This window comes from Podarcis erhardii, assembly GCF_964252035.2.
Source record: "Podarcis erhardii genome assembly, chromosome: 1".
Taxonomy (NCBI): domain Eukaryota; kingdom Metazoa; phylum Chordata; class Lepidosauria; order Squamata; family Lacertidae; genus Podarcis; species Podarcis erhardii.
The window spans coordinates 14291441-14316355 of record NC_138497.1 but is presented as its reverse complement, the minus strand read 5'-3'; the positions used below and the strand labels follow the sequence as shown (position 1 = coordinate 14316355).

General features: G+C 47.3%; 1 protein-coding gene across 2 annotated transcripts in view; it reads left to right on the top strand.

The window, feature by feature from the left end:
- KIF26A (kinesin family member 26A) overlaps window positions 1-24915 on the top strand; it is a 179595-nt gene that overhangs the window by 54319 nt on the left and 100361 nt on the right. For both annotated transcript variants that reach the window (XM_081857681.1, XM_081857682.1), the window contains exon 3: window positions 21425-21940. In XM_081857681.1, coding sequence (XP_081713807.1) covers window positions 21425-21940 — 516 coding nt within the window. The remainder of the gene's footprint in view (window positions 1-21424; window positions 21941-24915) is intronic.

The window sequence follows — 24915 nt, the reverse complement described above, 5'->3', positions numbered from 1 at the left end:
AGACGATAATCAGGCATCCGCACAACATGACCAGTCCAACGTAACAGTGAGTGTAAACAGTGCTATCTCCACTTGTGGTTCCAGGCAACTGGTGTTCAGAAGCATCTTGCATGGCTAGTATCCCATTATCCTCCATTCGCTCGTATGATCCTCTTTTAAAGCCACCCAACCAGATTAAATTCCATTTACATCCGAGTACTGTATCCCTGAAACATTCCCAGGGCATTTAGCAAGGGCTGCAGGAGGCGACCTAAGAAGAGCTTTGGTACATCATAACATCAAAGGAGCCTTGCTAGGTCAGGCCAAAGGCTTGTCTAGTTCAGCATCCTGTTCTTAGTGGCCAGCCAGGTACCTACAGGTATTCTGCAAGGAGGACCCAAGTACAACAACACCCTCACCACTTAGGATTCCCAGTGACTGATGGAGAGAGCCATGGTGCCTTCATCAGTGGAGGTAGACCATAGTGGCTGGTAGCCATTGACAGCCTTGTCCACCAGAAATTTGTCTAACCACCTTTTAAAGTTACCCCAAGTTGTCTGTCCTGAATCTTCCAATGTTCTGCTTCATTGGATGACCCCGGGTTCTAGTATTATGAGATAGGGAGAAAAATGTCTCTCTTTACTTCCTCCACTCTAGGCACGATGTTATCTCTCTCTATCATTATCCCTTCTCCGTGTGCCGCTGCTGTTGCAGCCAGTAGACTAGGCTGTGGTTTGTACTTGGTTGTGAAGTGTGTGCTGTGCCCAAGAGAGTTTCTGCACTTGGCAAATGTGAACTCAGGTCCCCAAAGGCTGGTGATCCCTGTGCATGGTCTACATGGGAAATGGCACAAAATCAATTTCAGATTATTTCCATGGTTCGTTTTAGCCAGAATAGGACACAATCTTGTCCTCAGATTGTGTACAGTGGTGCCTCGCAAGACGAAATTAATTCGTTCCGCGAGTTGCTTCGTCTTGCGATTTTTTCATCTTGCGGAGCGCGGGTTCCCCGGGTATTAACGGCTTTAAGAAAAAGGAAGCAAACCCACAAGACGTTTTCGTCTTGCGAAGCAAGCCCATAGGGAAATTCATCTTGCGAAGCACCTCGAAAAACGGAAAACCCTTTCGTCTAGTGAGTTTTTCGTCTTGCGAGGCATTCGTCTTGCGAGGCACCACTGTATTGATGTAATGAACTCATTTAAACCCATGCATTAAGAGGTACTGGCTGCAGTTAGTGTTCTCTATCAGTGATTTGTGCGGGAAAACTTATTTGCCATGCAGAATATTGCAGATGCAGATATGTTTTATTCTAGTCATTTGGCCAAAGACTTAAATAGATCAGATGAAGAGAAGAAGAACAGCAGCTAGATGCTCAACTTAGCAAGCTGGTTATCTTGAGGACTTGGAGACACCTCTGGTCTGTGAGCCATGCAGTGCCATTCTATATTAAGGATTCTCCCCACTGCCACCCCCCATCAACCCTGCCCCCCCCCCCATCATAAGACTGTGACTCTGGACAGCTGCCACAGAGAAGCTGACTATGTTAGCAATGTGTAAACTTTCTAAGGACCCTGTGTGCTTTGAACAGCTGGTTGATAGGCAGAGGTTCAACACGTGGAACTTTCCCAAGCTTGATGGTGTGTTTATAAGCTGCACCTGTTGAATTTCTGCCTGTCTTGCATATCTTAATGATTGCAGTTACTACAGTCTTAGCTCTTCCCTCCCATGTCAGCTTAGAGAGGTGAGAGAGAGAGAGAAAGAGACAAAAAGGACAGCCCTAATGATTTTGTGTGTTATTCTTGTCCCCACCACCCCTTCTGAGATATGCCCCTTTGTAGGAACCTACGAAGCTGCCTTACGCTGGTCAGACCATTGGTCTGTCTAACTCAGTATTGTCTACACTGACTGGCAGCAGTTCTCCAGGGATTGCTCCTAGCCTCACCTAGTGATGCCAGGAATAGAACCTGGAACTTTTCTGCATGCAAAAAGGTTCTGCCACCGACTCTGAGCTACATACCTGCTCATTGCCCTTTTAGCAGCGCCACAATTTTGCATTGCAGGAAGGTGAGTTTAGCATTGCATTAATGTTTTCTGTAGTCAATGTGTGATGTGCAAATGAAAGATGAATGTCTCCAAATATTCCATAGACATGCGTCGGGCAGTGACGGGCAATGGGATCTGCCAATGGGATCTGCCAATCACCCAATCCCACCACCCTTCTGAGTAATACCCCTCCCCACCTTCTCACTATATAGAAGGGTCTGGTGACTTCTGTTTCAGTGTATCTGAAGAAGTGTGCATGCACACGAAAGCTCATACCAAGAACTAACTTAGTTGGTCTTTAAGGTGCTACTGGAAGGAATTTTTTTATATAAAAGTTTAACAGAAATCCACTCAACAGTTACAATAATATCTAAACTATAATCACTAAAACAATGGCAAGCCACAGTACATAAAACAATACAATACACACTGAGAAGCAGAGAGTGGGGCAAGGCAGGTGGAAGGAGGCCTTGCCTGATGGAGTCTCTCCCCTTTAAAGCACAGTTAACACCCATCTGAAACACATGACATCCCCCAAAGAATCCTGGGAACTGTAGTTTGTTTAGGGTGCTGGGAACTGTAGCTCAGTGAGGAGGAAACTACAGTTCCATGAATTCCTTGGGAGCAATGTTTGCATTGGATGTGCTTGAAATTGCACTCTGTGACAAGCCCAGGCCTTCTCCAAGATTGGATAACGGTGTCGTCGGTGTCGATGTACTTTGTATATCTCAGTGTCTGAAACAAAGCTTGTCCATTATCTGAATGAGGGGCTACCTTAAAATCCTGTGTACAGGGGTATGTATATTACTCTGAGCTCATTAAAGGAAGGGCGGACTTTCAGCACTACGAGAAAGAGAAGACAATAGTCATCCCCCTTTTCCCAGGATCTGGTGGAAATGGCTTTGCAGTGTAAATTACCCCCTGGGATACTTTGCATGCTTTTGCGAACAGGGCATAATGGCATTTTTTTTCCTTCAGCAGTTAATGCTGTAGCTGTGACGCTCTAATTAGCATGCCGGATAAATGCAAGTGAAGTTTGCTCCCAGAGGTAGGATGGGCTGGTGAGCTAAACACTTCCTCCAAATGGCTTGTGGGAGGAACCGAAGAACATGTGGCCCGCCAGTGAATCAATGCAGACCACCCCCTCTTTAGTGTCAATTGTGGGCTCGTTTATTAAAGGAAGTTGTAAAGTGGGCATGTGGGGAATGCATCTTAACACAATTCGCTTTTATAAGGTACATTTCAGAGTAGACTTCGCCAGCCCTCCAGTTGTATTTTGGAAAACAACTCCCATCGTCTGCAGGTCTAATGGGATTTGTAGTCCAGTGCTGCCATGTTGGCTGGGGCTGATGGAAGTTGTCGTCTCAAACACCTGGAGGGCACCAGGTTGGGGAAGGCTGGCCTACACTGACTGGCATCAGGCCTGCAGGATTTCAAACAGGTGTCTTTCTATGCCTTAATTGGAGATGGCACCTGGGTCCTTTTGCATGCAGAGAATACAGTGGTGCCCCGCAAGACGAACGCCTCACAAGACGGAAAACCCGCTAGACGAAAGGGTTTTCTGTTTTGGAGGCGCTTCGCAAAACGAATTTCCCTATGGGCTTGCTTCACAAGACGAAAATGTCTTGCGAGTTCCTGCAGGTTTTTCCCCCCTCCCCCCCCTTTTCCTAAGCCCTAAGCCGCTTATCAGCTGATCCGCTAAAAGCCGCTAAACCGCTAATAGCGCTAATCTGCTAAGCTGTCAATGGGCTTGCTTTGCAAGACGAAAAAACCGCTATACGAAGAGCCTCACGGAACGGATTAATTTCGTCTTGCGAGGCACCACTGTATGCTCTTCCACTGAGCTTCCAGTCCTTTCTGTTGGTACGAAATCCCCCTTTAAAGTTTCATGTGCCTGCTATGCAGCAATCAATACAGTGGCATAAGTGCTATGATTTTAATCAGTTTCCAGTAATAGCTTTAATAGGTGCAAACTGATTATTGTTCATGTTCACAGCCACAGGTGGGTAACTCCTATAATTCCCATTTCCCTTGAAACCACAAAAGAATGATTAGTTTCTGATGCTGCACCACAAGGTTTTCTCCTAGGTTCAAGGCCCAGAGTTGGCCGAGGATATTTCAAAGCCTGATGCAGGAACTCAAAACCCCTCTCCCATGGTGGCAGAAGTTTATAAATGAATTATCAGTTTGTTGCCTTGTAATGGTGTCCCAACATTTTTTGCCTGAGGTGAACCTTGCCATGTTCTGCTCAGCTGTAATTAGGGGACAAAATTATTTGGAGATTGTCTGTCACAGATGTCCTGCTTGTTTGTTTGCTACTAGCAACATGCTTTTTGTGGGGAGGGGGAGATCTAGTTGTGTGAACAAGCTGAGAGCCACTGTGGTTCCTCAATGGAGCTTTCCCCCCCAAATACCTCTTCCTCACCTATGATGCCCACTGAGTGGTCTTTCGGAATACACATTTTCGCAGACTACCCCTGCCTCGCGGGACTTGGGTGGCGCTGTGGGTTAAACCACAGAGCCTAGGACTTGCTGATCAGAAGGTTGGCGGTTCAAATCCCCGCGACGGGGTGAGCTCCCGTTGCTCAGTCCCAGCTCCTGCCCACCTACCTGTCAAGTGCAAGTAGATAAATAGGTACCGCTCCGGCGGGAAGGTAAACGGCGTTTCCGTGCGCTGCTCTGGTTCGCCAGAAGCGGCTTAGTCATGCTGGCCACATGACCCGGAAGCTGTACGCCGGCTCCCCAGAGTCGGCCACGACTGGACCTAATGGTCAGGGGTCCCTTTACCCTTTACCCTTTACCTTTACTAATCCTGCCTTATAGGCCTGTTCTAGTTACAGGTAAGTAGCCATGCTGGTCTGCCGTAAACGAAACAAAACAAAACAAAACAAAAAAACCAAAAAAATTCCTGTTGAGAGCATAAGCTGTGATCATCCCATCCACTGTGCCCAGAATAAAAATCTCATTTAGATGTGATGAGCACAGTGTCATTTTGTGATGGATATACAGTGGTGCCCCGCAAGACGAACGCCTCGCAAGACGGAAAACCTGCTAGACGAAAGGGTTTTCTGTTTTGGAGGCGCTTCGCAAAACGAATTTCCCTAAGCCCTAAGCCGCTTATCAGCTGATCCGCTAAAAGCCGCTAAACCGCTAGTAGCGCTAATCCACCAAGCTGTCAATGGGCTTGCTTCGCAAGACGAAAAAACCGCTATACGAAGAGCCTCACGGAACGGATTAATTTCGTCTTGCGAGGCACCACTGTGCTGTCATTTTCCCTCTTTTTTAAAAAAGCAGTAACTCAGAGATGTAGTTGTTCTGTGAATTGTATTGGGAGAGGATGACAACAGGTACTCTCTTGAAAACTTGAATGGAATTTCCCCCTAAGAGTAAAGTACTGCTTGAAAGCGTCTGGGATAAGCAAGAGCCTCATATGTTCAGAAGCCAATGCGGATGCTCTGTTTGGGGGTTATTCCTGAATTACAGGGGGTTGAACTAGATGACCCTTGGGGTCCCTTCCAAATCTACAATTCTATGGTTCTTTGTTTCTATGTGCACTAGACATGTGAAAGAACTCCCAGGAATGTGTCTGAGTGGCCCTGCCTGTTACATGCTGGCAAATATGCTGGGCACAATCACTGTTATTCTGAAGGCCAGTATGTAATAAAGGTAAAGGAACCCTGGATGGTTAAGTCCAGGGGTCAGCAAACTTTTTCAGCAGGGGACCGGTCCACTGTGCCTCAGACCTTGTGGGGGCCCAGACTAATTAATATATATATATATATATATATATATATATATATATATATATATATGCAGGTTTTGGTGTCCTCGGGTGTCTTCCCGTGTAAAAGTTGGGGTGTCTAGGCGACGTTTCGACGAGGTCTCACTCGTCATCTTCAGGCTGGTGCTTTCGGCTTCTTGTTACTGGAACAAGAAGCCGAAAGCACCAGCCTGAAGATGACGAGTGAGACCTCGTCGAAACGTCGCCTAGACACCCCAACTTTTACACGGGAAGACACCCGAGGACACCAAAACCTGCATTCCTGTACCCGTGAAAATCTACGAAAGCATATATATATATATATATATATGGGGAAATGAACGAATTCCTATGCCCACAAATATCCCAGAGATGCATTTTAAATAAAAGGACACATTCTATTCATGTAAAAACACGCTGATTCCCGAACCGTCCCCAGGCCGAATTTAGAAGGCGATTGGGCTGGATCCGACCCCTGGGCCTTAGTTTGCCTACCCATGGTTAAGTCCAATCAAAGGCAACTAGGGGGTTGTTGTGCTCATCTCATTTTCAGGCCAAGGAAGCCGGCGTTTGTCCACAGACAGCTTTCCGGGTCATGTGGCCAGCATGACTAAACCGCTTCTGGTGCAACAGGAAGCCAGAGCGCACGGAAACGCCACTTACCTTCCCACCGCAGTGGTACCTATTTATCTACTTGCACTGGTATGCTTTTGAACTGCTAGGTTGGCAGGAGCTGGGACAGAGCAATGGGAGCTCACCCCGTTGTGGGGATTTGAACTGCTGACTTTCTGACTGGCAAGCTCAAGAAGCTCAGTGGTTTAGACCATAGCGCCACCCGTGTCCCTCATACTCACATGCAGATGGTTAATCAGGGTTCACATCCCTGCAGATGGAGTCCTGTGCATGTTCATTGGTGTGCATGTGGGGCCTGATTCAGGCTGACATCGTTCACATATTGGCCAAGGGATGAGACTAGCCAGGTACATGTTTGGAAGCTTCTTTGCAAGTTTGGTACCTAGGGATATAAAATGGGGGACCCTTTCCATGGCACATGAGACTTGCATTGCTCTGATGGCTTGAAAAGGTGCTGCTGTATTCACATAAACTTAAAGGATGCCTAGAACACATACAACCCCATGTGGAAGCATCGCCAGTGAGCCGTCATGTTCCCAAAGCTTTTGCATGAGGCCTGCTGGGAAATGTCAACTGGCTTCCAGTCTCTTTCTCTGGGCTTCAGCAATCTCTAAACCAGTAATGTCCAGATGCAAAGAAGAAGAAAAAAGTAGGAGGAGACAAATGTGGAGAAATTGAGTTCCTTTAACACCACCTGGGGCAGAATTTGTGGCGTGAGTTGCAGCTTCTAAAGCAAACTAGCTGAGTATCTCTCTCACCAGCCACCCCCCCCCCCAGAAGCGAACAGTTTTAAAACAGAAAACTTCGAGACTCCTATTTAAGATTCTGTCAGAGCATTCTACAGAAATGCAAATTTAGAGGGAGGCGTTTGAAAACACAGCAGGTTAGCTTTGAACGTGGTGATGGCTTTATGATTATTTTTCCCCCAAATGCACAAGTTATAAATGGCAGTAACTGTGATGCAGATAAAGCAGTATAAATGGGTTTTGCATGAAAACACTGCCACATTTCCCCACAAAACAGAACCGGGGTAGGTGGAATCAGCTCTGTAAAAAGTTACAGTAAGTCAAGGAGCAGCGAGGGGAAAAAATAATGCAAAGATTACTTAAAGCCAACAATAAATGTACAAATTAAAAGTCATAAAATTACTGACTAGTTTGGGTGTGTGGTTTATAGAATATGTGGAATGTTAAAATTGATTCAAATTAAGTGGAAAGAAACATTTTGCAAATGCGAAGTAAAATATCTGTTTAATTAGATCGTAAAGAAAAGAGATTAAAAGTAATATTTTGCAGGATGGTAATTACTGTTTTTCAGAGTAGTCTGGTTTGTGTTTTGCTTTACATTTCAATGTGATAACTGATCTCTTTGGGGTTCTGGGCTTTCTTTGTGTCTTTAATTACTTTAAAACCGCAGCCATTGCCTTTATTTTGTTTTCCTTCCCCTAAATAAACTTTACAATGGCTTGCTGAAATTCCCTGTCTGTTTGTAGGGGACAACCCAGAAAGATTAGGCCCCCTCTCCACCCCCCAGCATGGCTCGAGGTTACAAGCCAAGTCATCAGAAGGGGGACTCTGACAGCAAGATAAGAGGAAAGGATGTTATAGCAATCAAGTTACTGACAGGCACCTGAGATGTAAAGATACTAGATTGCTCTCATTTCCTGCTTCCAGCGCAGTTCACATTCCAGTAGCTGGGCTGGTTTTTTTTAAAAAAAAAACAAAACTTTTTTTTTATAGTCGACACATATAACTTCAAAACTTTACAGGAGACCACCAAAGTACATGAAAGCGTTTGAGAGGCTTTTGAGTAACTCGAACACATTGCAACAGAACTGGGTTGCCAGACTTGACATTTAAAAAAACACAAAAACCCTCCGAGACAAAACACACCTCATAGCAGGGGCTGTGGGAGGTGAAATTTAGCTGGGCTGATTTTGGAAAAGAGGTGGGCCTGACCTGTGAAGCTGCCTCATACCTTGTCCTGCAAAAATGTAAGGGTAAGCACATTCTCGCCCCCTTCCTTGGCCAGGGAACTAAGGGCTCCTGATTCAGCTGCCACACTTCTATCCAGGCAAGACCACCAGCAAGGGAAGACCAACCCTGGCCCCAGGTGCTTATAAATTCCTCCATACAACTCATAACTTTTTAATGGCGTTGTCATACTGTTCACCTTCCTCTGCTTCTTCCTTCCACTCCCCTTACCTTAGAATCATAGAACTGTAGAGTTGGATAGGACCACGAGGATCATCTAGTCCAACCCCTTGCAATGAAGGAATCTTTTGCCCAACGTGGGGCTTGAACCCACAACCCGGAGATTAAGAGTCTCCCACTCTACCAACTGAGCTGTCTAGTGTGCGTCTTGTCCTTTTGGTTTGTAAGCCTGTTTCTCTCGGTCTCTCTCCCCCCCCCCTTTTTTTAAATTAACGTGAACCACTTTGGGAGGTAAGATTGGCCTGAAAAATGGGATGAAAATGTCTTAGAGCAAATAGTCACCCCGTTGGTCTAGCGCCTTCCCCAATTCTGTGCCCTCCAGAGGTTTTGGTCCCACAGCTCTCCTCATAGCTGATCATTAGTCATGCTGACTGGAGCTGATGGGAACTGTAGTCCAACAACATCTGAAGGGCACCACCAGACTGCTGAAGGTTACATCTGTCCACCAAACTTAGTCTTCTCATGACTGATTGGCTGTAGCTCTCCAAGGCACCAGGCAAAGGTCATTCCCAGCCCTGCTACTTTGGACCAGGTCTAGACATTATGGCGCCGAAGGCAGCCATTTATCCTCCCCTCTTCTCTCTGGGATAACGTGGCACAATTGCATTGCAAGTTTCCCTGGCCTCCACTTCACATATGGGTTAGGGGGAAATTAAGCATTATGCTCATCTCCTGTATTCTGTCTTGCTGGATGTTGCTGGGAGAGAGAGAGAGAGAGAGAGAATGAGGATCTCATGGAGGATAAGACTACTGTCATATCTTGGGTTGAAGTAGCTTCAGGTTAAGCATTTTCGGGTTGCGCTCTGTGGTGACCCGGAAGTAATGGAGCTTCCAGGTTTCGCCGCATGCGCAGACGCTCAAAATGACATCACACGCATGCACAGAAGCGGTGGAACACGACCCGCGCACGTGCAGACGTGCAGTTGTATGTTACGTTCTACTCAGTCTGCGAACAGGGCTCCGGAATGGATCCTGTTCGCATTCAGATGTACCACTGTATCAGTACTGTCATCACTGTTGGAGGCAGTATGTCTCTGAATAACTGGTTGCTCTGAATAACCAGGTGGGAAGAGACTAGAGTCTTGGCCACTTGCCATAGGTATCTGGTTGGCTGCTCTGAGAAGAGGATGACTTGACCCAGTAGGACTCTTCTTATGTTTGTAGCAAGGTTCAAGTCTCAAATCAGTTATGAAGCTTACTGACCATTAGCTATGGGTGGTTGGGACTGATGGGAGCTGGAGGACCATACTTGGTGTAAAAGATTACCTGAAGGCAGAATCTTTGAATTCCACTGCAACAGAGCATTGATAGGTTTTTAAAAAGTAGCTTTCAAGTCATTTATTTGAACCTTTGTGGCTTTTTTTTTTATTTCACCACTCTGCATTTACTGGATCTTTCTAAAGCAGTGAGTGGCACAAATTCACAGCACCATTTACTTTTAGATACATAACTCATATTCTTGCTCTCCTGGGAAAATTGCCAAATGCCTTTTGATGCCACTTGTGTGATGCATTTGGTAATCTTTTTTTTTTTTTTTTTAAGCAAACCATTAATCCTCCTCTTTCCCTGATTGCTCTGAATTGCCTCTGGTTTTGCTGATCGCCCTACTCTGTTTTCTGTCAAGGAATAGATAGCAGGAAGCAGGACTCTCCCTTCAAAGTGTTTATCAATAGAGAGCATAATCATGGATACTGCAGCATGTCATGTTAGGTAAAAACTAATTTGTAAGCAGCACGGCATAAAACTGGGAAGACAATTACATTTAAAAAGTCATTAACATTGATTTTTTTTGCATTCTATATCTGTCCATCTATATCTATCTATCTATCTATCTATCTCTCTCTCTCTCTCTCTCTCTCTCTCTCTCTCTCTCTCTCTCCCTCTCCCTCTCTCTCTCTCTATCTCTATCTCTCTATCTCTCTACACACACATAAAGAGAGAGAGATCTATCTGTGTGTATTTAAGAAAGCAGTTTTGAAAAATAGTCCCTTAAGATTTTTTTATGGGAGGGAAGGGCATCATAATAATAATATATGATTAATAATTTTAGTTTCTTTAATGAAACATTAGTTTAATACAACATTTTAAGGAATGCACCTAGACATGAGCAAAAACCCCAAGCTCCATGAGAGAAAGTTAAATAGAATTTAAATTACCTGCCACCAACTTTCCCCATGGATTTATCTGGGACTTAAAACACTACTTGCACAGATAGAATTCCAGTGGCTGATCAGAAATCCTCTGTGTGCTCCTGTGTTTTAATGGTTTCTCACTTGCTTGAATAAGCATGGTCTCCTGTTGTTGGTTCACGTTTATTTGCACTCACATTTTCACCGCATGATGTTTTATCTACCATTTTATTTACATAAGCTATTGTTTTTTTACGGAGTTGCATCTCCAGGCACATTTGTGCTGCATGCAAAGTCTCGCTGTGTCATGAGGACTCCACTACAGCAGTGATCACTCACAGAGATGCCCATAGGCTTATGAATGTACAAAGGCAACCATCCACCTTGACTTGCTTTTTGCGTTATTTGTGCCGATTGAGCTATGGGGAATTTGGAAAAAGGAGATTAAAGTTTTCAACTAGCAATAAAACGTTAAGAGTTCAACAGGTCTGCACAACCCACCAAGCCAAGCGCAGCCCACCTGCCACATTTTGTCACTTTTAGCCCCTCTGTTTTTGGAGTTCCAGGGGGCCAACAGAGAGCCTGGAGGTTTATCAGGCTCTCTCTGCCGTGCTGCTCTATGTTGCTGTTAAGTCGCAAGGTGTGCAAGGCTTTTTTCTGAGCTAGACTTGCTCACACTGAACCAGTGGCTAATATTGATAAGGCTTCTCAAATAGCAATTTCTTAAAATCTGTTTTTGGTAGCAGCCTTAACTCTTGTTGTTGTTTAGTCGTGTCCGACTCTTCCTGACCCCATGGACCAGAGCACGCCAGGCACTCCTGTCTTCCACTGTCTCCTGCAGTTTGGTCAAACTCATGTTAGTAGCTTCGAGAACACTGTCCAACAATCTCGTCCTCTGTCGCCCCCTTCTCCTTTTGCCCTCCATCTTTCCCAGCATCAGGGTCTTTTCCAGGGAGTCTTCTCTTCTCATGAGATGGCCAAAGTATTGGAGCCTCAGCTTCAGGATCTGTCCTTCCAGTGAGCACTCAGCGCTGATTTCCTTAAGAATGGATAGGTTTGATCTTCTTGCAGTCCATGGGACTTAACTTAGCTATGTATTAAACCCATTCTTGCAGCAGCTATGTAAGATTGGTCTTAATTCTCTTATCCTTCTGCTACTTATGGGCAAGTATCTCAGAGGATGACCTTTCAGTGGCCCCTGCAAAAAATCATGCTGGACAAGGTGAGCAAACTAGCTCAGTGTAAGTGTGCTAGAATGCCTACTTGTGAAACTTCACACTTGGGTGTGGTTTGGCTGTAATAGATGGTGCTACTAATGTGTTTTGGGGGTCTTCCAAACTGCCACTTCTCCCCACTCCCCACTCCCTAGCTGGTGGTCCAGATGGCTCCATTAAGACCTTTTGCTGTATATATGCATATTAGAGTTGTCGACTGACCTTCTCTCGCTCTCTTTTTGGCAATCAGCTGCCTTGCTTTTCAGTGACTGACGATTCAATTGTGTTTAGACTCTCACCTGAAGCCCTGGCGAGATGCTGCCAGTCACGTGTTGACCACACTGCTCTAGATGTACCAGTGGCCCAACAGCTTTCTGTGTTCCATCTCATGCACTGTCCCCCTAGGCTTCCTAATAACCCCTCTGACCACGTCCCAAGCCCTGCCTTGATCCCTGATTCTTCCTCTCCCCTGTTGCCTCCCTGACCTCAAGCCCAAAGGCAGCAGTGGGCTTAGTGGGAAACCCAGAAGCAATGTAGGAATATCTGTTTGGCAGAAAGCCATGGTCTCACCAAGGCTCTGCTTTGAAAGCAGGGAGGTGGCAGTGGATCCAGCTGCAGATAATGACCCAGGAGATGACAATGGAGTGGAAAAGTTGACCTTGGGATGCAGGTATCAGTCTCCTTTAGAGCAGCCTTCTCCAGCTTCCTGGAGTGCTGGCTGGAGCTGATGAGAGTTGTAGTCTCATATTTTGGAGGGGCCCAGGTTAGGAACATAGCAACACTGAAAGGGGTCAGACGATTCGTCCCATCTAGCTCAGTATTGCCTACACTCACTGCCAGCTGTTCTCCAGGATTTCAGACAGTCCCCTCCAACCCTACCTGGAAATGCCAGACTTTCTGCACAAAAAGCAAATGTTCTACCACTGAGTGCCCACCACTGAGCTTGATTTTTCTCCTTTCTGGATTTACACCTCCCCACTCCATTTTCCTTCCACCCTAGGTGTGGGTCATTGAAACAACTTAGCCACCCATGTCCTAATTTAAATCTGACTGAAACAACACTTCTCTCTGAATTGTAGCACATTTTTGCAGTTCAATCATATGAATGATTGATTCCCTTTTCCTCTCTGAGCACTGACACAAAAGGGAATAACTGTAGCTCGGTGGTAGATTTATAGATCTATAGGAAGAGCACATCTGTCTGTAGTTCAGGTGGGCGTGTATCGAATGGTGTTGGCTGGGCGTGCATCGAAGCGCATTTTAACCTGCATATATGATGAGCTCCAGATTTGCAATAGTGTGGAAATGCTATTAGATAATCTTGAAGCAGCAGACCAGAATTACGGCACAAACACAGGTGGTCCTCAGCCTATTGAATATGTCGTATAAAGCAATCAAAATGCCCCTACAGCGTCCCCTGCAGCCTCTTTGATTACTCATGAGTGAGTCCCACAAAGTCCACTGCGGCTTACTCTCAAATCAATGTGCATAATGTTGAAGTCCTGCAGCCTGAGCCTGGGCATGCTTACTCATAATAACATTAAGAGCAGCCGGCTGGATCAGGCCCATGGTTCTTCTAGCCTAGCATCTTGCTCTTACACGGCTAGCCTGTGGGAAACCCAGAAGCAGGACTTGAGAATGACAGCACTCTGCAACAACTGGTTCTCAGAGACATGTTGTCTCTGACAGTGGAGGCAAACGTTCATCATGACGTTGATAGCCTTTTCCTCCCTGAATTTGTCTAATCCTTTTTTAAAGCCACCCAAGTTGTTGGCCATCACGACTTCCCCTGGGAGGAGAATTCCATAGTTTAACCACGTGCTGCGAAGAAGTGCTTTCTTTTGTCTATCCTGAATCTCCCAACCTTCATTAGAAATCCAGCATCTCAAAAGTTCTAGGTCAAGCTTCCCCAAACGTGGGTCTCCAGCTGTTGTTGGGACTACAAGTCCAGGTCCTCCTTAGCTAGCAGTACCAGTGGGTCAGGGATGATGGGAACTCTAGCCCAAAAACAGCTGGAGACCTAAGTTTGGGTTTCAGAAGTAACTACCGCCGTGCTTAGGGATGCAACTTCACAATGCTATGTATGCTTAGTCGGGAAGAAAGAAATCGAAATCCCACTGAGTTTCAGTCTGTAGGAGTCAGTTACTTTCAAGTAAGAGTGCATAGTGCTGCAATCACAGTCATACCTTGGGATAAATATGCTTCAGGTTGAGTGCTTTCGGGTTGCGCTCCGCAGTGACCTGGAAGTAACGGAGCGCATTACTTCCGGGTTTCGCCGCTCGCGCATGCGCAGATGCTCAAAATGATGTCACACGCACGCGCAGAAGCGGCGAAACGTGATCCACGCATGTGCAGATGCGCTGTCACGTCTTACATTCTGTTTGGGATGCGAACGGGGCTCCGGAACGGATCCCATTTGCATCCCGAGGTACCACTGTACTGTATATATATATATATATATATATATATATATATATATATATGCCATAGAATTGTAGAATTGGAAGGGACCCCAAAGGTCATTGTCCAACCCCCTGCAATGCAGGAATCTCAACTAAAGCATCCATGCCAGATGGCCACCCAACCTCTGCTTTAAAGCCACTGGATCTCATTTGTCTGTCTCTCCCTTTTGTCTGCAATGTAGCCTTTCACCGACCTTCCGCCCTCTTGGCTCACAGCACCTTTGGCAGCATTTGGTTGCAGACTACAGCGCCTTCCTTGTGCAACCCCGGAGGGGGTAACCTCCATATAAGGTTTTATATGGAAAGAAGCCTATTAAAGTGAAGATTCACTAGGGCTGTGGGGTAGGGAGATTAATAAGTGTGTGGATTGGGGCGGGTATTGTCACAGGATAATAAAACCCCTTTAACAGGGCTGGCTTAACGTTTTAAGTGACATTTAATGTTTCTAACAGTAACTTGTGTTTCCGTCACGCCCATCCATTAGCCAGGTGTTTTTGTTGCACCAAGTGGAAAAAATAGAAGTAATCTCACCGCACAGCTGGGGCCTCTGTGGGGTGTGGGGGATAGATGGGGAGTAGGCCCCTTGCTACAGGGAGCTGGTTATTCTTATTTTATTGTTGATAGTTTACAGAAACCAGCCGAGCTGTTTATAAGGGGCTCTTTCGACACCTTGAGAAGGGTTTTGCCCCTGTAAAATGAGGGAGGGGGACAGTCAAGTAAGAGGGAACATGTTTGTAGTGCATAAAATCATGCGTGGGGTAGAGAAAGAGGACAGAGAGAAGATTTTGTTCTCCTCCTTTCACAATACGGGCGCCCAAAGAAGTTGAATGTGGAGGCTTGTTGCTCATCCTAAGTTGCCTTGAGGATCACTTGATTGAAAGGACAGGTAGAAAACTTATAAGTAAGTAAGTAAGTAAGTAAGTAAGTAAGTAAGTAAGTAAATAAATGTGAATTCTGGCAGGAAAACTGATCTGTCAAGGGTGTGGGAAGACAACATGGATGCAGGAAATCCTGCTGAGATAACTGCTGGTGGAGCTGTGAATTGAGATGAAGCTCCCAAAGGTTTTGCTTTGCTTGCGGATTAATACCTGCATTAAACATTATACCTTCTGGCCCTCCAATTAATAATGCTCCTTTGGTGTCATCATCATAGGAAGGCAGCAGTGATGTTGGTAGAAGTCGTTCCAGTGGGTCTATATCCCACAGAGGTGCTATATCTTATTTCTTGGCTAAAACACTCCAGATTGTAGCTGAGGATTCATATGTTGCTCTATGAAAATAAATAAAGAAACCTTTTCACATAGATAACTAGCTGTCACGGAGAAGGCTTCTGGTGTAGCCTTCTCTGCAGCATGCTGCTTGTCTCTAATTTGTGTGTGGTTTTTGGTGTTGTAGTCTCGATGGCATTGCTTTATAGCCACTTTGGGAGGGCTGTTGGTTTTAACAAGTGGTTGAATGCCTTCCTGGGCGAAGTCAGACTGTTGGAGAGTTACAGCGCCTGCTGTGGCTGTAGAGACCAATATGGATGGGAGAGACATGTTTTGTTGCAGCTGGGGAAGATGAAGGCATCTAGTTGTGCTGATGCTGGTTTGGTGGATGTACCGTACACCTGGAATTGCCTTCCTCTTCAGGTTTCCCTGAATTTGCACCTCTCCCAGACACAAGGTGACTTTTCATGTACGGTTAAGCGTTTAGCATAGGGGTGTATAACGTGGCCCTCCAGATGTTGCTGAACCACACCTCCCATCATCCCTGACCACTGGGTAGGGCTGATGGGAGCTGGAGTCCAAGAACATCTGGAAGTCCACACCTTCTCCCGCCTCCCTTTAGAAGATGGAGATAAACAAGGGTTTATAGAGCAGCATTGCCGTGCAATTTAATGAATGTTTGCTTATGACAGTCATCATGAAGGCCAGCTTATCCAAGGGACATTCCTGATTGCATCTCAGGTAGTTTTTAATTTTTAGTTAGAAGCAGCGGTGGATGCCCTGATCTGGGTTTAATTTTCCCCGTGTTTTAGAAAACATCTTTGTAGAATGGGAGGGAGTTTCCTCTGCCCTGAACATAAGCAACTTCCTCTGAAACTTCAAAGTCTCTCTCTCCTCCCCCCTGCAACAGGGTCTCCAGCCACAGAGAGAGAGAGAAGCCATAATTAACATGCCTTTCAGTAGAACCCATAAATCACTCTACAAGGTGTGTGTGGAGGGGAGAGGCTGAAATACTGGGGGCAGCAAGAAGCTACAACCCTAGTGAGATACGCAAGTATACGGAATAATCCATACTTGACCCAGGTCCCCAGGACTTCTAGAATTACCAGACGTTCTTGACCAACTCTGTAAATAGCAGCACTACATTTAGAACAGGCTCTGAAATCAGAACATGTTTATTTTCTGACGGGTGTTTGTGTGATTTGTTTACTTTTTCTTCTTTGTTTGATTAGACGCTTTAAGGATATGTATGCCTTTGTTCCTTTGTGATTTCAGTAATGATTAAAACAGCCACAACAATGATTTCCCACTCTTGTCATAATGGTTAAGGGGAAATTGCTAATGTTTCTATTGCGATTTCCCCACAAAGTAGTGCAGGAAAATGTGTAATATTTGTAGTTTAACCCCTCAGAGAGCTACATTTCCAAGCACCCTTCACAAACTACAGCTCCCAGGATTCTTTGGTGAAAGCTGCATGCTTTAAATATATGGAACATACTCACCAGCTTGAGTGAAGCAGCTCACTGCAGTCTGTGAAAGACCTGAGAAGACAGAAAAAGGATGCTTGCGAATTCCTTGGTCAGATACAAAGAAGTGCATGATCACCTCCAAACAGAGCTTATCAAAAGGTGATGCAAATTGTGTTACATTACTGCATGCTGATGTTTTATCCTTCTCATATTGGCTTGGTTCCCAAGCTTAATCCGTTCCGGAAGTCTGTTTCAAAACCAAAACGTTCCAAAACCAAGGCGTGCTTTCCCATAGAAAGTAATGCAAAATGGATTAATCCGTTCCAGACTTTTAAAAACAACCCCTAAAACAGCAATTTTACATGAATTTTACTATCTAACAAGACCATTGATCCATAACATGAAAGCAATAATCAATGTACTGTACTATAAAATAAATAAGGCGGTATTGTAGATGATAAAAAATAAAATTATTCCACCCCCCTTACATGCGCTGATGATAGTCATTGTTTGGATGGGGGGCTTTTATCCATTTCTGCAGTCACACAATCAATCAGTAGCTGAACTGGGTTCCACACAGTCAGAAAAACAAGTCACAGTCAAAAAACCGAAAAAGCTGCACAAACAAAAACGGAAAAAATTAGCAAAAGCAAAAGCTCCACATATTACCTTTGTGTTGCGTGGGTGCTCGGGACTCAACAGCCGACAGACACTACAGGAAGCCTCTGATTAGCAGTGGGGGACTCAATATACAAACGGAACACACTCAACAGGAAGCAGAACGTGTTCAGCTTGCAAGGCAAAGTTCACAAACCGGAACACCTACCTCTGGTTTTGCAGCATTCTATTTCCAAGTTGTTCATAAACTAAGCTGTTCCAAAACCAAAGTACCACTGTATTAACTTAGGTTCACGCCCCAGCCCTTTAAAACCAGGGCTTGCAGTTGTCATAGTCTTATGGTGCTGCTTCTAGTTGGCAACATACAGCGCATCACTGTGACAACTGCACACACTGAAGAGCATGTGACAGCGACCAAGAGAGAGAGGGTGTGTGTGCGTGCGTGTTTATTGCCACGATAGCACTACACTGTTCTTACCATGTAAGGAAACATAAATACAAGTCTGTTGCAACTGTTAGGCTCAGCTTAGAGGGCTTGAGCTGGCAACTAGCGGGTGCTGTGGCTGAGCTGGCGGCAATAGGAGCAGGTGTGTGTCAGGTGGGGCTCAGGTGCAGTTTTCTACTTAGTCGCTTGCTTGCAGGTAGTCTCTACCCACCTGACACACAAGCATGTGAATGGCAAGATGCATGGTTGTACAGTCAGACCTCTTGTTACGTTTGGTTCAGGTTACGTCTTTTCAGGTTGCGTCCTGTGGCGACCTGGAAGTACCGGAAAGGGTTACTTCCAGGCTTTGCCGCTCACGCATGCGCAGACGTGCAAAATGATGTCATGCGCAGAAGCGGCGAATTGCGACCTGCGCGTGCGCGGATTGCGTTCCTTTCGGGTTGTGAATGGGGCTCTGTAACGGATCCCCTTCGCAACCAGAGGTACCACTATATACCTAATTCCATTTTTCAGGTTCAAGAGATAATTACAAGTAGTGTGCTCACCCATTTACTGCAAGAAATCATCCTTGAGTATAAGAGGGTAATGAGTAATTCCAAGCATCAGTGGCAGGGCAGTAAAAAGGAGGAGAAGCTTCAGATGTATGTCCTAATTAAAGTTGGAAAAGGTGGGTTATAATGGGATATTTGCTTCCTGGTGAGCATTCACAGCTTGTCATTAAAGCAGCAAGACTTTGGGGTTGTGTGTGTGTTTTGAGAGGGGAGCTAATTTGGGAGGGTGCTTTAGAAACAGTCCTAATTCAAATAGGTGATCTGCTTTGTCTGCCCTCATTACTAACGAGTGAAATTAAAGCACCCCTCCCCCTCCTTCTTTGAATTAAATACACAAGCCATCAGCTGGGCTCTGATCTTTCCATTTAAAACCTTAATTGTCTAAAGAGCTCAACGTGAGCCCTTGAAGTTGGCCGGGTCTGTTGCAGGGCATTAGTGTTAGCTGCAGATTTACAAGCAAGCTGGATTTAATCTTTTGCTTTAATCCCTGCGATAGTCCTGTTTGGAGAAAGCGAGCCTTTTGCGTGTTTTAGGAGATAGGCAATGAGAGTTTCCGAATGAGGGGTTTCCAGGAGCTTGGTGGCACAAGGTTATGTGGGGAACCTGCCGAGCCTTGAAACGAATTAAATTAGGAGGGAGGAAAACTCTGTGGGAAAAGAATAGGTGATGCTTTTAATTCAGCACCTGTGTGTGTATATCTTAGCGGCTCAGAAAGTAGCTGCAGGCTTCAATTGTGTTTCTCATCAAGAGCAGTTATAGTGTAAAGATGTATTAGCTGAAACGCCCAGGTTCCGTAAGTGACTGGAAAATTTAGAAGACAGACAGTACTTTCAAAGAAGCATTGAAAGTGGTTTCCGGCAGGTAGGCTCACATATTTTGCCTCACTGTTGCCTCTGGTCAAAGTGGCTTCACAGGGTTTTTGCTTGTTTGTTTTAGGCAATATGAAAACCTGCTGAACCTGTTTATCAGAGGCAAAAGTGTGATTTGTTGTGAGTAGGTTACTCTGCAATGCCCAGCTTGAAAATGATTATCAGACACTAACAGCAGAACTTATGGTGCATTCAGTAACTGCTCATTCCTTCCATGCTCGATTCTTTGAAAGTGTGTATCTTCCACTCTGGTCCCCCGAAAAGAGATGTGGAAATTGTGGATGGAGATCATACCCACTTCTTTCTGATTCCTTGCTTTCGGCAAGAATGAAACAATAACAGAGTACTGGAAAGCCGTCCATCAGGTCATGCTATAATCTCTTTTTAATGCTCCAAGGTCCAATTGTCATGGTTTGAATATCGTTGTGAGCCTTTGCAAACGAGTTGTGATATTAGTTTGGGGGGTGGTGCATGGAAGTCCCAAGGTTGTTTCTGAGCATGAAGAAGAGATGTGTATATTAGATTTTATTTATTTATTTATTTATTTTAAATGGAGAGTTAATTAAAAAGGTAAGTAGATGAGCAGTTACTGAATGCACCATAAGTTCTGCTGTTAGTGTCTGATAATCATTTTCACGCTGGGCATTGCAGAGTAACGCTGCTCATTATGGTGTATTAATCAGCCATGGAGAGTCCGTCAGGGAACTTGATGCATATGCAGACCATCATGGGTGAAGATGAGGCTGTGTTCGCAAACTGCTAACAGCTACATTAAAAGAAGCATAGTTAAGCCAAAGGCTCATCTCGTTCAGCCAACAAATTTCACGTGGAAAGACTGCAGGGTGGACATGAGTGCCAGGAGGCCTGCCCGAAGTTACTCATGCAGAGGCACAATGGCCACCTCCTCTGAACATGGGTGATTCTGCCATATGTGGAAATAATTGCGTTCTCCGGTTACTTTCAGGCGCAGAAAACCAGCAAAACCACTTGCCCCATATGTAGACTGAGAGATGCATCAGGCAACCTCGTTTGTGAATTGGTGCTTTTCTCAGTGGAATAGGACATTTATGTTTGGGGAGGGGGTCATAGCTCGGTGACGGAATCCATGCTTTGAGTGCAGAAAGATTCCCAGGCTGAACCCCAAGGATCTCCCGTTAAAACGGTGGCAAGTGATGGGAAAGTTCTCTGCTGGAGTCCTTGGACAGCTGCTGCCAGTCAGAGCAGAAAGTACTGAACTAGGTGGAGCAGTGATTTTGTCTTGGCTTTATGGAGAGGGACCGCAGTTCAATGAAAGAGTGCCAGTGTTGTGTGCAGAAAATGTCAGGTTCAGTCCTTGCTCTGTCTCCATTTGAAAGGATCAGGTTACAGGTGATGTGCAAGACTGGCGATTCACTGCCATCCAGAGTGGACCTGGCTGCGATAGATAGCCAGATAGCCTGAAACTTGGCTAACTGAACTTGGTTGGATGCAGTGCAACCCTGTGTACTTTATCACGGGTCTAGATTGCATAGCTACAGGGAACCAGGTAGAGGGCCTTTTCGGTAGTGGCACCCGCCCTGTGGAACGCCCTCCCATCAGATGTCAAAGAGATAAACAACTACCTGACATTTAGAAGACATCTGAAGGCAGCCCTGTTCAGGGAAGTTTTTAATGTGTGACATTTTAATGTATTTTTAATCTTTTCTGGAAGCCGCCCAGAGTTGTTGGGGAAGCCCAGCCAGATGGGCTGGGTACAAATAAGTAATAATCATCATCATCGTAGGCTTGTTTTGACTTTCTCTCCTTTCCCTCGTCTGCGCCTTTGACTTATTTTGCTTCTCCTTTTCTTTCAGGACCCCCGATTATCAGCTTTAATTTTTGACAAGCTTCAAGTGCCTGAATACTTACAGAAACCCAGGAGCGAAGGGGAGAGCAGGTGTGATGTCTGTGCAGCTCACCTGAACCAGCTGAAGCAAGAAGCCCTCCAGGTCATCCACAACCTCGACCAGGCCAGCTGCCAAGACGCAGCAGACCCCATACAAAGTGCCGCGGCAATGGCTGCTGTGTTGCCAAGGCTGACCTCCCAAAACGTGGTCACTGTGTCCTCTCAGAGGGACGTGTCTCTCATGGCCGGGCAGGTGGGCAGGCAGCCTGGCAAAACTGCAAGCCTTTTCTCTGGGACGGAGAGGAAGAAGGGAATTGGATGGCCGCAAGGTGCAGGCGGGTTCCCAAACTCTAGCGTTCAAGTGACAGTGGCTCCCGGTGGCCTTAGCGGAGCGTTGAGCTCAGTGACGATCCAGGCTCAGCAGTACCTTGAAGGGATGTGGAGTATTTCCAGGATGAACAGCTTTCTCCCTCAAGCTTGCCTAGTAAGTAACCGATCACTTGGCCTTTGATGTTCCAGAAAGGTTGTGTTTTCTTCCTGCTTGGTGGGTTTCAGAAAACTCCTCTGCAGGTTAACTCCAGAGCTCTGGCTGCCCCGTTTTAGCCCCAGAATGGGTCTTTCCTGGAATGATTCTGCCAGTGCGATGCTTGTGCTGCCCCAGGGAGGATGATTTCTGTTACCTTTAGTTTTAGAACAGGAGGAAGAAGTGGAGCAGTGGCTTTTTAAATTTAGAAACAAATGGGAAGCACCCAACACCCCTAAAAACCAGCTGTCAGGGAACTGCCATCGGAGCCAGAGGGAGTGTGCTGGTCCCAGGGGGGATGAGTTACTATTACCGTAGGCCAAGATCAACAGGGAGCCGGGCGGGGTAGCAGGAACGATGGTAGGGCAGAAGCAGGAAGCCAGGCGAGGAACCGGAACACTGGTAGGGTAGAAGCAGGAGTCCAGGCGGGGAACAGGAACACTGGTAAGGCAGAAGCAGGAGTCCAGGCGGGGAACAGGAACACTGGTAAGGCAGAAGCAGGAGTCCAGGCGGGGAACAGGAACACTGGTAAGGCAGAAGCAGGAAGCCGGGCGAGGAACAGGCACACTGGGAGTGCCGAACAAGGACTGGGTAAAGCAGATACTTCACAACGACGTTGCTCCCGCAACCTGGGACCGGGCTGCCTGACCTTTATCTTCTTCTAAGGCCGGGGCGGTCCCGGCCCCCAGAAGCCCCGCCTCTCTTGGCCTTAAGGCGAGCACTCCTCCTGGGAGACACCAGTTCCCTTCGCCTCTCTGCCCTAAGCCTCTGCAGATCAGGAGAGGCCGAAGGGTTACTGGGCCCCGGGGGAGGCTCACCTGTAGCCACTGAGTCTTCCAGCACCTCTGGGGCCTGAATGATTTCACCTGGTGCCTGCTCTTGAGTTTCCTCAGCAACTAGGCCTTGCCCCAGTTCAGCCGGCCCTGGAGGCGGGGACTCCTGCGCCGGCTGGGATTCCTCCGGATCACTCTCAGACTCGGAATCCCAGGCCATCACACCATCCCCCCTCCCAGGCCCCCCCCTCACTTGAGGGCCCGGACCCGGCTTGCTGGGATACGCTGCATGAAACTCCCGGATGCAGGCAGGTGCGTGGACGTTGACCGCTGGTTCCCAGGAACGGTCCTCTGGCCCATACCCCTTCCAGTCAATGAGATACTGCAGCCTTCCCCTGCGGTATCGGGAGTCCAGAATGCGTTCCACCTCGTACTCAGGCTCTCCCTGCACCAAGACTGGCTGCGGTCGGGGACGGTCCGGGTGGAACTCGTCGGGTGGGGCCACCGGACTCAGAAGGGACCTGTGGAATACCGGGTGAACCTTCAGGTTTGCTGGCAACCGGAGACGGAATGCCACAGGCGAGACCTGGTCCACGATAGGGAACGGGCCGGTGAACCGGGCGTCCAGCTTCCGCGAAGGTCGAGAAGGGTGGAGGTGGCGAGTGGAAAGCCATACCAAGTCACCGACGTGAAGTTCCGGCCCCACCTGGCGGTGGCGGTCGGCCTGGACCTTGTACGCCTCCTTGGCCTGGTGCAGCTGCTCCATCAACAGCTGTTGCTGGGACTGGAGCTCCTGAAGCCACTCTGTCACCGCAGGGACCGTAGATGCCGGCAGCACATCCGGAAACAACCGTGGATGAAGGCCATAACTGGCTTGGAACGGGGTCTGCTGGGTGGACGCATTCACCGCGTTGTTATAAGCGAACTCCGCCAATGCTAGGTGGTCGACCCAGTCGTCCTGCTGGTAGCTGCAGTAACACCGGAGGTACTGTTCCAGTACCGCGTTCGCCCGTTCCGTCTGGCCATCAGTCTGTGGGTGGTAAGCAGATGAGAGACAGACCTCTGTTCCGAGGGCCTGGTGCAAAGCACGCCAAAACCGGGACGTGAACTGAACGCCGCGGTCGGATACTACACGCTCAGGTAGGCCATGCAGGCGGAAGACATGCTGAAGGTACAGCTGCGCGGTTTCCTTAGCTGAGGGTATGGATGGGCAGGGGGCACAGTGCACCATCTTCGTGAAGTGGTCGGAGAAAACTAGAAGGCAGGTGCAGCCACGAGACGGGGGTAACTCCACTACAAAGTCTAGAGAAACTGTGTGCCAAGGACGTGGTGGAACCGGCAACGGCTGAAGGAGGCCGGGGGGTCGCCCGGTAGGCCCCTTGGCCCGCCTGCAGACGTCACAACCAGCGATGTAGCAAGCCACGTCAGCCTTTAAACGGGGCCACCAAAACTCACGGCTTACCAGATGGGTGGTCCGATACCGCCCAAAGTGCCCCGCCGCTAGAGCGTCATGGGTCATCCGGAGAACCTCAGCCCGCAGCGGCCCTGGTGGGATGTACAGGCGCCCGTAGTGCAGCAGAAGACCCTGATGCGAGACCAGCCCTGGATACTGAGGGCATGATCCTTCGGCCAGTTCCCGGAGTCGTTCCTGGGCCCAAGCGTCGACCCGCTGCTGTTCCCGCACCCGAGCCTGCAGTGGCTCGACCTCCTGGGTGGCCAGGAACGCAGCTGGTGGTAGGATCGTGGTGGGTGCTGCTTGCTGAACCGTGTCTGCGTTGTCTTCAGGTTTCCGGGACAGGGCATCCGCCTTCTGGTTTTGGGAGCTAGGGATGTAGCGGATCCGGAACTGGAACCGGGAAAAGAACAACGCCCACCGGATCTGCCTTTGGTTCAGCTTGCGGGTGGTCTGGAGGTATTCCAGGTTCCGGTGGTCGGTTCTCACCTCCACCGGGTGTCTTGCTCCTTCAAGATGGTGGCGCCAAACCTCAAAGGCCACCTTGATGGCCAGCAGTTCCCGCTCCCACACGGTATAGTTACGCTCCGCTGGAAGGAGCTGGCGGGAATAGAAGGCGCAGGGTAAGAGTGGCGCTTCCGGTCCGTGCTGCTGAGACAAGACGGCACCGAGAGCCGTACTGGAGGCGTCAGTCTCTACCACAAAGGGTC